Source organism: Calidris pugnax, unplaced genomic scaffold (assembly GCF_001431845.1).
Source record: "Calidris pugnax isolate Ruff unplaced genomic scaffold, ASM143184v1 scaffold20, whole genome shotgun sequence".
Taxonomy (NCBI): Eukaryota; Metazoa; Chordata; class Aves; order Charadriiformes; family Scolopacidae; genus Calidris; species Calidris pugnax.
The window spans coordinates 31,521,515-31,534,099 of NW_015094510.1; the positions used below are offsets into that span (position 1 = coordinate 31,521,515).

The following is a 12,585-nucleotide window of genomic DNA, read 5'->3' on the forward strand; positions in this document are numbered from 1 at the left end:
ATGTATGTTTAAAATAAATGTAGATATGTTACTGTTTGTTGTAAATTAATACTCTGAATAAGGTCATCTGAGTTCGCTTTTCTGATGAAAAGCAAAATCCAGTTTATCATCTCAAAGTCTGATTTTCTGTTCATTGTCATTTCTACAACTCCATTACAGAAATCAGGTTCCAGTCCTCGTCATGGGTATTGTTAACTCTCTCAGAGAAAATTTAACATCACTTTTTAGAGAAGAACTGAGGCACTGAAGGAGTAGGGACCACCTTTGTAAGGGGAATAATGTGTCCATCTACCTTCTAAGATGCCTAAATCCAACATGTAGGTCTCACTTACATTCAAAAGGCACTTTGAAATCATAAATCCTTATATAGGATATCTGTGTTTTGGTCTTGGCCTCTACAGTTCACTAAGCAGGGTCAGGACGTGGTGTGGAACACTGCTCCATCTCATCAGTGGGCCTCAGTGTCATCCTGCACCCTGAGAGCATTTTCATCCTGGGGACAGTCTGGGGGACAGCAGGAGCCTGTGACTGGTCACAGGAGGCCATGTAGAGAATGCCCCTTTTTTCTGGGAGAAACGGCTGTGGTGATGTTCTTCTGCGCTCCTGGCCATGCTCTCCTGCTTTCATGGTCAGACGTAAGGCAAATCATGGTCAGCTGAGGCTTTCAGAGTGACCGTGACCTGCCTGCTCCCTTACCTGGGGCAGCAAGACAGTCTGCAACTTCTCCTGCCATGAGAGGCTGGAGGCTGGTGCCCCCTGTCAGCAGCAGTGGCTGTCACCCCCACCTCTCCTGTCATTCTTCTGCCACCAGCATCTTGTTACCCTGGTTCCTCGTCCCCTGCAGCACTCACTCCACATCATCACATTCCTTTTGCTAGGTGGGAGCAGCAAGAGCTTCCCCGTCATCCTTGGTATGGCAACATTTGGTTTTTCCTAAGCTGGTGAGAACCAGTGTTGTCACGTGTAAAATAAAACACATACATGCTTTATTGCAGAATTAAGGGCTGATTTTTTTTTAGAGCCTCCAACTGCAGTTTAATGGCTAACTACCTGCTCAAGTCTCCCAGGACTGTTTTTTTAATTTATTAAGTTTACAATTTGCAGAAAAGGAGAACTTGCGGATTTATCCATATGCCTGTGGCCATCTTCAAAAATAAGATTAACCAACCAAATTCCCATGTTCCTTTGGCGCACAGTAATGGTAGGAGACATGTGAGACTCTGGGTGGATTCTGTGCGTGTGTGACACAGAGACACTGAGATGGCAAGAAAAGCATATTAATCATTTTTGGTGCCACCACACGTTTAAGTGGAGCAAGGAGACAGGGGGCAGAAGGCAGCCCATGCAGTAGTCTCTGCAAGGGAACACACCTGATTTCTTAGAAACAAAGTTCCTCAGCTAGAACTGCCTTCGCCGCCTTCAGACCCTGACAAATATTCCTGTGCTATTTCAGACGTCATCATCCCATCTGACCTCCTTAACCTTCCCTAAGGGGATGAAGTTTTCCTGAGGGAATAGGTCTCAAGCCAGCAAACCGTGATCCGGAGCAGGGAGGTGCGTTGCCTTCCGCTGACTGTGCTGTGTTGCAGCCCCTGTGCTGGGTGGGAGGCGGTGATGCTGGCACCGCGTGGTTCCCCCGTAGCTCGTTTGCTGTAACCTGCCCGTCGAGGAGATTTCAGCTCAGCTTCCACCACTGAGCACAGCTGCAGCCTGTTTCACAGCAGGGGAAGCTGTTTTACTGCATTTGCAAATGAGAAAATAAACTGATGGAGTTTACGGGTGAATTTACTGGGTGCATGTATACACTGTGATACTGTGTACAAACCTAATTTCAAAAGGAAATTGGCACATGAAGGACAGGGAGGTGATTCAGGATTACTGGGTGCATGTATACACTGTGATACTGTGTACAAACCTAATTTCAAAAGGAAATTGGCACATGAAGGACAGGGAGGTGATTCAGGACAGCCAACATGGCTTTACTAGGGGCAGGTCCTGCCTGACGAACCTAGTGGCCTTCTGTGGTAAAGTGACTAGGTCAGTAGATAAGGGACGACCTATGGATGTGATCTATCTGGACTTCTGCAAGGCCTTTGACACGGTCCCCCACAACATCCTGCTCGCCAAATTGGAGGGGTACGGATTTGATGTGTAGACTGTTCAGTGGATAAGGAACTGGCTGGATGGTCGCATCCAGAGGGTGGTACTCAATGGCTCAAAGTCCAGATGGAGAGCAATGACAAGCGGTGTCCCTCAAGGGTCCGTGCTGGGACCGATACTGTTTAACATTTTTATCAATGATATAGACAGAGGGATTAAAGGCACCGTCAGCAAGTTTGCAGACGACACCAAGCTGTGTGGTGTTGTCGATACACCAAAGGGATGGGATGTCATCCAGAAGGACCTGGACAGGCTGGAGAGGTGGGCCCAGGGGAACCTTATGAGGTTCAACAAGAACAAGTGCAAGGTTCTGCACCTGGGCCGGGATGGAGCACCTCTGCTACGAGGACAGGCTGAGGGAGCTGGGGTTGTTCAGCCTGGAGAAGAGGAGGCTCCGGGGAGACCTAATAGCAGCCTTCCAGTACCTGAAGGGAGCCTACAGGAAGGCTGGGGAGAGCCTGTTTAGAAAGGCCTGCAGTGACAGGACGAGGGACAATGGCTTTCAGCTGGAGGGGAGCAGATTTAGACTGGAGATTAGGAGAAAATTCTTCACTGTGAGGGTGATGGAGCACTGGAACAGGTTGCCCAGGAAGGTGGTTGAGGCCCCTTCCCTGGAGATATTCAAGGTGAGGCTCGACGAGGCCCTGGGCAACCTGGTCTAGTTGGGGGTGTCCCTGCTGACTGCGGGGAGGTCAGACTAGATGACCTTTGGAGGTCCCTTCCGGCCTGGACAATTCTATGATTCTATAAGGAATAATTCTGCAAAGTGTTGATAGGGGTATCTGGCTATTTTTGGAACTCCTCATTCAGTATTCATTTTGGTAAACAGGACTGCACTCCAAAAAAAAATCATATTCTTCATGAGAATAAATCGTCAGATATGATTTTTGTTTTGAAACTACCCAAAGGCACCGGACTGCACCGTGAGAATGGTGTCCTCGCACACTGCTTTGAAAATCATGTCTCAGTCACCAGAGCTGGAAAGTACTGAAGAAGAGTATGTTGAGTGTGCATGCATATATGTATCTCCATCAGAAAATATGCACATACCAATATATTACAAATACATTGCAATATTTTGTAGTAGTTATTTATGAAGGCCAAATTATTTTGTCCTGATTTTTTTGAAAAAATATTCCTTTTTTCACTTGATGTTTAAGTGTCAGATATCAGTTTGGAACAGTTGATGGTACGTAATTGTACAAGGGTGTGTAGGCTGACTCTATATTTTTGCTTTGTCTGTGGATCTCAAATATCTACTTTTTCTTTAATTCTGAAGAGGAAGTTTATGTATTGAAATGATTGAATGCTGAATCTTATCTTAGCTGCTGCTACAAAACTGAAAGCCAAACAGAAGGTGATATATTACTCTCAAAATGTCTTTCTGTAATGCCACTAAGTCAGGATTTTGGCTAATCTCTACTGTTATTCTTCTGAAGAGAGGGAAAATAAATAATACAATCATTAAATATGCAACATGTCATGAAATGGATAGTTTTAGCATTTTGCTTCTGTTGTCTTTGTAGAGAAATGACATTAAAGTTCCTTTCTCTTTAATGACAGATCTGAGCTATCTTGCTTACATTACATTATTAAAAGAATAAATCATTGGCAGTTTTATGTAGACATACAGTAGTGTCTATAACTATTAGTCTGTGAATGTTTGCATGCATCTAAGTAAAGTTAATGTAAAACTTGGATGCCACCCTTTAATATATCCAAGTAATAAACTGGTATTGTGGCGGTGAGGGTAATAAAGCACAAACATGCATGAAGTACACCCTCGGCAAATAAATTAGGGTATCTTGTGTACTCAAAATAAAGGTTTCTCTTCTAGGATGTGCGTTAGATGGCAGTTAGCATGAAGGAAGCAATTAAAAAGAAGGAACTAAACAAAGACTTAGAGTGGGAGAAGGGGGAATGCTGTAAAGAAGAGACCAGAAGAGGGGGGAAATGTGTTACTGTAATAAAAGCAATTGTAGCACATTATATTGAACACAAAATAGAGACTACATGAGCAGTCCTCTGTGGTTTGGGGTGGTTGGGTTGTTGGTATTTTTTCTTCTGTTTATGAAAAAATCTACAGTAATTTCATCTTTTTAAGACATTAAAATTAGCAGAGATCACAAAAATATCGGAAGTTGTTGACACATGTATGAGTAAATCTCTTGTAAGATTTAGGCCAGGGGCAATGTATCTGTACACATTTTTCAGCTTTAGCTATACATCTATATCTATATCCATCTAACTCCCTATGTGTCTAGCAATATTCGACTTCTGTGACCCAATCACAGCTGCAAGTAAGGAGTGGTTAATGAACTGTGGATTGCAATGATCAAAATCTCTTTTTCTGTTTTGACTTATGCCTTTTGGAAAACAGTGACTGAGAAGAACATTTGGTAGTTAAAGCAATAAGCAACTCACCTGCAGCTCTAGAGCAACATTTTGGCTCACACGGCAAAGGCTTGGGATGAAGTTAGGGATGTGGTATCATGATGCTATCTGTAGCACTGCTGACCCTGTTGCTGGAAAGCAGCAATCAAATCTTGTGTTTGCAAGCTAAACGTGATGTTGGAAAATGAGAAAGATAAGGTTTACAAGAATAATTTCAGACCCAATATTTATGTTATTCTCAAGAAGGGTGGGAGGTTGTTTAGACATGTTGTCTGTAGGATACTCATCTTGTCCAATTGAGATCTCTACAGTGTAACTTTCTACATCTGAACTAGTTATCTATAATTCTGTGACACTCAGTGAATAGAAAAATTTTTACTGTGCGGTTCATCTCAACTTAAAACAGTCATTAAAATATGTCATACAAGTTTTCTGAAAGTGGTATTTTACTTTCAATTGGTTCTAAAGGAAGCCTAGAGAAGTAGTTCAGGTGTAAGAATTGATTATGCAGACATCCAAGGTAACCAAGGTGAGACAAATCCTACTCTTTGGACATTCAGGGGAAGTAGATGTCTCATAACAAAGTGCTGTTAATCTACCATAAAAAAAATGTAACAAGATGCAAACAAACTATTGATGCTCAAGGATGTGTAACGGGATGTAGAACTATTTCTCTTGTGTTACATCTTAGCAGTGAGTTATAGTTTTTCTTCTTTTTCTTTTCTAGAATGATTACAAGAAGTTGTCTATGCAATGCAAGGATTTTGTAGTGGGACTCCTGGATTTGTGCAGAAACACAGAAGAAGTGGAAGCTATTTTGAATGGTGATGTAGAGATGAGCCATAATAATGGAGAACGTGGCCGCCCCAGCCTTAGCCGCTTAAAACTCGCCATTAAGTATGAAGTTAAAAAAGTAAGCAATTATGTTGATCAAACAGACGTGGTATTAAATTGTGCTATTATTGAATGTTTATGTTTTCATAGCCTATGGCGCTTAAATGAACATTTGGGCCCTTCTGCACAGTGTATTTCACAAACAAAAAGATCTTTGCCCCACAGAGCTTCTAACATAAACAAGAAGCAGATATTCAGAGTGGATGCTGGTCACACTAAGTATGAGAGCAAATAGCTCTAAAAATTATGTAGCTATATGCAAAATTTGTAGGTATTTACTTGGTTTTAGTTTTAATTTATTAAAAAAAAAAAGATGGAAGAAATTTGCACTAGTTCTGCAGCCTGGAAAAGTAAAAGATTTAATAAAAACCAGAGTATAGCACAGCAGTCCTGTGCACTGCATGATAAAAAATATTGATACACATTTCTGTCAAGCTGTTGTGTCTGACTCAGAAAACTGAGAAAAATTGAGTGAAATTGTGTGTCTCACAGAAAACATGTATTTGTCTGTATAGATGATCAGAGACACAATCGAGAAGTAATAGTACTGTGGTTCTCACTTCTGAAGAACAGCAGACGCCAGGCAGGATGTCACATACAGGAGCTGTCGTCCCTTATTTGGCTTCCTGTCATTTCTACTGCCAGTTTAATACTCTGCTCTGCATCTGAAAAGTGCTCAGTGAAACCAGCTGAGTTAGTAGCTGCACCAAGACCCTTGAATTACCCAGAAAACTTCTCTTGGATAATATAGGTTGTGAAGTTCTAGGTGATGAGAGTGAAGGAATTATTTGTGTGATGAAGTTTGTACAACCGAAGATTAAGAAGATACAGCTCAGGAGAACACTTCAAAAGCAGGAGTGCCAATGACACCAAACTTGGTCTAGACTTAAAAATTTATGGTGCACAAGGTTCCACCTTTTATTAATATCTTTATTTTTTTTATTACTTAATTATTTTTTATTCATATTTATTAATAGCACCTTTGTAGGATGCTTCTTATACTTTCACAGAATCACAGAATCTTCTAGGTTGGAAGGGACCTTAAAGATCATCTTGTCCAACCGTCGAAGTTTTGACAGAAAAGAGGGTTTTATGATAAACTCAGTTTTGCAGAGTTTGTCCAAAAGATTCCAGAACTAAGTTATAAATATTCCTTAGCTGATTCCTGCAAATGTGACAGCTGTATTCTTATGCCAGCTGAAAAAGATGGTACTTTCCATGTTAGCATGTGAAAATATGACATATTCTTTCTTTCATAACTAAAGACTATATAGCATCCTTTGTGGAACAGAAAGTTTTAGATTCTCTGAAGTTGTAACATGAAAATTATAGATGTCAGAAACAACTAGAATTTTCTCAGATGAAGTTTATGTTTAATTACCCTTAGATGGACATTAATAGTTTGTGATGGGACAGAGTGTCAATAAAATAATAGTTTTTTGAATTAAAGGACTTATTGCTGCTGATAACATGCCTTCATGCTGGGAGATTATGCTCATCAGAAAACTTTTTCTTATACCTTTGTTAATGGTCCTTTGAATATAAGCAGAGTTGTTGCTATTCCAACATTCATAATGTGCTTCATATAGATGTTATTTTAATAAAAGATATTCTGATAGCAATATTATTTTTGTGCTGTTTTTCTTTGTTACAGTTTGTAGCACATCCAAACTGCCAGCAACAACTTCTCTCAATCTGGTATGAGAATTTGTCAGGTTTAAGGCAGCAGACCATGGCAGTGAAGTTTCTGGTTGTTCTTGCTGTTGCGGTGGGACTGCCGTTCCTTTCAATGGCTTACTGGATTGCTCCCTGCAGCAAGGTCAGTCTGTGAAATCTTGTAAGGGCCTTTTATTAATTCCTCTATCATCTCTATGTAGATTCCTGTCTGGCAGAGAGGAAATGTGAGTATAAATTACTGACATGCTTAAATCATACTTCAGAAACTTGTTATTTTAAAGCTGAGTCAGACTGGAATGGTTGCAAGATTGCATGTTCTGACAGGTAAGTGTATTGTGTTAAATGCAATGTATATTAAATCGCAATTGTTGAGCAAGAGTTGTCTTGTTGAAATTGTACTTTAGAAACCAGTCAAACTGTTCTTCATTTAGTTTTGCCTTAGCAGGCCTTGCTAATCACTTCCCATTGATTCTGAGCTTGCCTAAATTCGGGCTGTTGGGTTGATTCCAGTCACTTCAAAGGCAATTTCATTTTTGTGATTAAAAATTAATAGATAGAAGTCACTGAAACATGAATGCCAGAAATTAAAACAATTGTCATCAGTTTTCTAGAAGTCAAAGTGAAGTGTATTGGCTCGTAAAGGCAGTGTTAATACTCATTATATTTCATGAAGTTTTTAAAGCAGTCATGCAGCCTCCTCTGCATCCGTTTATAACACACTGTCTGTTTCAGATGATAGGTAGTATGGAAAGCCTTTCCACTGAAGATGAGTTACAATATCTAACCTCTCTGAACTTTGTGTTGAATCTCTGTTTTAACACTATGCATTTTAAATGAACACTGATGGAAAATTTCCCTTGAGGTTATGTTAGAGGGAACAAATGGGATCCTATAAGGATTATTTGACAGGTTAGAGTATAATATCCATGATTTTAGCAGGTGCGCATACAATGATTCCAGGGGAAGAGGAAAGTTGAAAGAGAGGACTGAAGTCTTTGTGTTTGGTTTTTTTTTTCTGGTGTTCTCTTAGAGGAAAAAGGGGGGCCTTTATTGTTTTGTCCTGTTTTTCATTTCATTCATTCTGGACAATAAAAATCAGTTATATCATTTTCACTTTTCTATATAGTGACTAGGATTTTTATGAATACTTTTGTCTTAAAACACGCCTTGAGATTCAACATACTTCAGTAATTGGTTTTCAACTGTAGCAGTGACATATTTATTTGTCATTTTCCTTTTTCAATGATTTATTGGATCTTAAAGTAATTTTGAACCATTGTATGTTCTGAAAAAGCTATTTCACGGTAGCTTTTTAAAGTCAAGGTTCAAGGCACAACATGCTTTAAGGTTTCACTTCCTCTGTCACTGTGTCACTATTTAATCATTTCAATGTGCAATTTATATATTGAATGCTTTTTGTTTCATTACATTCTGCAAATGTAAAACCAAATCCACCTTTTTTACCAGTTGCCATTTCTTACCTTGTGCTTCACTCATACTTCAAATTTGATTCTTCTGTTTTTTTAAGGACAAAATGTTCACTGTTTAATTTCAGGATAGAATGGCTCCAATACAGAAAATTATCTGGATCAACAGAGTCCATTCTGTGTATGAATTGATGGAATTTTATAAATCTCTTCTCCCACAAAGATAAAGTACCCATTCTTTTTCCAGGTTTGGCACAGTGACAGAAGAGAAAGAAAATGCAGAGAGTATTTATGGTGAAAATAACAGCTTATGGTGGAGTTATTCTGACACATTTCTTTACATTCTCATGCTATGGCTCTGAGAAAGGCAAAAATGCCTTTATAACATTTTCAACATCTCAATCCATTACCAGTATAGCTGACCAGTTTCCTCATTAGGAAAAAGTTAATTTGAGCTTGGACCACAGGTACTGAATTGAGAGTTTCAGATCAGAAGAAACTCCACAGAAGTACGTGGACGAAGTCCTGTTGATTTGGCAGGAATTCACTAGAGTCAGATTCTGAAAGGAATTAGTTTGCCTCATTGGAATTTCGAGTAACAAACCACATAGAGGCTCTGCAAAGTTTTGTGAACTGTTTGCTCTGCATTTCTAATTAGTAATTCAGTGTAACCACTGACATAATTAACCCCAAACTTCTAGATTGCTATTTTATTTCATGACATAAGCTCAAAGTGAGCTGACAATGTGCACTCACAGCCCAGAAAGCCAACTGTATCCTGGGCTGCATCAAAAGAAGTGTGGCCAGCAGGTCGAGGGAGGTGATTCTGCCCCTCTTCTCTAGTGAGACCTCACCTGGAGTACTGCATCCAGCTCTGGAGTCCTCAGCACAGGAAAGACATGGACCTGTTGGAGTGAGTTGATAGAATGACCACAAAAATGATCAGTGAGCTGGAGCACCTCTCCTATGAGAACAAGCTGAGAGTTGGGGTGGAGGAGAGAAGGCTCCAGGGAGACCATATTGCCTTTCAGTACCTACAGGGGCCTACAGGAAATATGGGAAGTGATTTTTTATGAGGGAGTGTAGTGATAGGATGAGGGGTAATGGTTTTAAACTGAAAGAGGGGAGATTTAGATTACATATTAGGAAGAAAATCTTTACTGTGAGGGAGGTGAGAAACTGGAACAGGTTGCCTGGAAGAGTTGTGGATGCTCTATCCCTGGAAGTGTTCCAGATCAGGTTGGATGGGGCTTTGAGCAACCTGATCTAGTGGGAGGTGTCCCTGCCCATGGCAGGGGGGGGTTGGAACCAGATCATCTTTAAGGTCCCTTTCAACTCAAACAATTCTATGATTCTGGTTTCTACATATACATAGTGAAATCTCCCTGGAAGCAGGACTGACTATGGTTGATGTGATTGCGCAAATGCTGGGAGTTATTATGACAATGCCATATAATAGTCATCCAATAAAATCTTGAAATGACACTTAAAATTCCAAATCTCTTTATGGAGAAGATATAGGCCGGCTTATGTTGAGCTTCTCATCAACCAACATTCCCAAGTCATTCTCCTCAGGGCTGCTCTCAAGCCGTTCTCCTCCTAGCCCATATTTGTGCTTGGGATTGCCCTGACTTTTCTGCAGACTTTTGTCTCTTTTAAGACTTTAGAACTCAAAATACTTTTCCGTCTATTTTGAATGGGTGGTTGGGGGGGCGCCAGGAGTTCAGTGTTTTGATTTTTATATTTTTTGATCAAGGGATATTTTAACATTACGTCCTTCAGTATTTTTTCTTATTTCCGGACCATATATCTTTCTGACATCTGTCTCCTAACCCATCTTCATTTGTGAACAGAAGAATAATGCATTTAAAAGGATATTATTTTCCAGCTCTGCTTTATTGTCTGCTGTTTATGACTGTTCCTTCCTAGCCTGAAATAAAATCTTTCCCATGACGATTACCTGTTCTCTGTGCAGTTTGCTCAAAATAATTGGATGTTGAAGTTCATCTCATGAGGCTGATGGTGTATTTTATTTAAGAAAAGATTATTTTTATTGAGTGAGAAACATTAATGAACGGCATGTATTTGTAAAATAATATAAAGGAGAAAGAAGATCAAATTCTATGCCTGCTACCCTTGACAGTGTTACTTTAAAAGTATCTTCTTTTCATATTTGTGTACTTTTCTTAATGTATCTGTTTTAGAGACCTTACCATCACATCCTCGGCTGCAAACTTTTATTCTATGTTTCTGTAAAAGCTGACTGTAAGGACAGCAAAATTCTGACTTTGATATTGAAACAAGTGTAGCAAAAAAACCAACTACAAATAACTTCCTTTCTGCTTTCCCCTCCCTTTTCCCAACCACAGACCGTTATGTGTTTCAGCTGAGGAGACACTTGCCAAGGAGTTTTTGTCAGATACAGATACTGTCTTCATCTAAAATAAAAAATTACGTTTCTGCAGCTGCCAACTAAGTGAACAAGCTGAGATTTTTACTATTAATACAGGCACTTTCAAAAATAAAGTAAATAATTGCTAAAAGTTCAGCCTTGTGTGAGTTTGTATGGAATTTCTAGGTTTTTTGTGTTGCACCAAATCATGTTAAATTTGTTCTTAGTCATGACAAAATTGAAGAGCTTTCCACTAAAGGAGTCAGGGAGGAAATTAAGACACTACAGAACTATAAACATAACCTTTTGAGGCCTCCTGACTCTTTTTTTAAAAAGAAAATAAATTGGGAAAACTGCACCAGAACTGTGCTAAATTGAGTATCACCTCAGTCAGGAAGCAGAATTCTTTAGTCATAATTCACTCCTGGTGATAAATTAATGCTTTTAGTAAGTGTCAAAATCTCATTTTCTTTGTTGCCTCATAAAGATGACTAGCATGTACAAAATTCAATAACTATAATTTTTTTTTTCTCTTGATTACCTATAATAAACATAGATGCCCCAAAATAATTGCAGAATTATTTCAAAATACTGAGTTAAAATACATATCTAGTGAAACTGATAGATTATCCCTCTCAAAATAGCAAATAAGTAGAAACTTTTAAAGGCGACTGTCAGCATGGTATCATAGTATAGAACTTTTTCCAAATATTTGTTCCTGTGTGTTACTGAAATATATATTTCTCTGTGTTACTTTTCTTCTTATACATCTTTCTTTTTGAAGAAAGAAATGCAGTGTCCTTGTGTTTCATATCCTCTGTTGCAGCTGGGGAGGATAATGCGTGGACCATTTATGAAGTTTGTAGCCCATGCAGCCTCTTTCACCATTTTTCTTGGTCTACTTGTCATGAATGCAGCTGACAGATTTGATGGCACCAAACTCCGACCTAATGAAACAACAGGCAATGTAAAGCAGCTATTTAGGATGAAAACATCCTGCTTCTCATGGATGGAGATGCTCATTATTTCTTGGGTAATAGGTAAAGATTAATTTTTGCTTGAATTTGTCTTGCTATGATTTCAATGTTTAAATTTAATCCTTTGCTGTTAATGTTATGTTTCAACTGGCTGCATTTCCACATTTGCCTCATGTTTCTTATTGGATGTCAGCAGGATTCACATGTGCCTAGGTAATTACAAACCTTCAGGTGGAATCTACATCATCTGAATACGAATGAATTCAGTTCTATGAATATCAAAAGAAAGTGCGTACCCGTTTTCTGGGTTTTTTTGAGTCAAGCTGTGTCAACTCCCAAGGGGAAGTATTTCCACATTATGGGCCAAGTGTTTTTGTGTCCAGTTGTCCTTTGAGCTAAAATTCTCTTATTTTGCAAGTATGCCTGCAGAATTAATAGGGTATAGCTGGACGTATTATTGACAAAAGAGAAGGAGACTATAGACCCCTGAACATTCAGTGGTAGATTTTTCCTTCCCAACATAGGGATGAAGTGAATACTAGGAATAGATCTCCGAGTTGACCCATTTCATTTGGTGATGCAGTACTATTCAGCATCAGAACTTGAGCACAGATGCTCAAAAATATTTTAGATATCTGCTTCTTATTTACAAGTCTAATACCAT

At 39.2% G+C, this 12,585-nt stretch overlaps 1 protein-coding gene across 2 annotated transcripts in view; it reads left to right on the forward strand.

Moving 5' to 3' along the window:
• Positions 1-12,585, forward strand: part of TRPC6 (transient receptor potential cation channel, subfamily C, member 6) — a 97,918-nt gene that overhangs the window by 61,424 nt on the left and 23,909 nt on the right. For both annotated transcript variants that reach the window (XR_001414479.1, XM_014965706.1), the window contains exons 3-5: positions 5,282-5,467; positions 7,103-7,267; positions 11,771-11,984. Coding sequence is in view for 1 of the 2 variants with exons in the window: in XM_014965706.1 (XP_014821192.1) it covers positions 5,282-5,467; positions 7,103-7,267; positions 11,771-11,984 (565 nt within the window). In the remaining variant the exon portion in view is untranslated. The remainder of the gene's footprint in view (positions 1-5,281; positions 5,468-7,102; positions 7,268-11,770; positions 11,985-12,585) is intronic.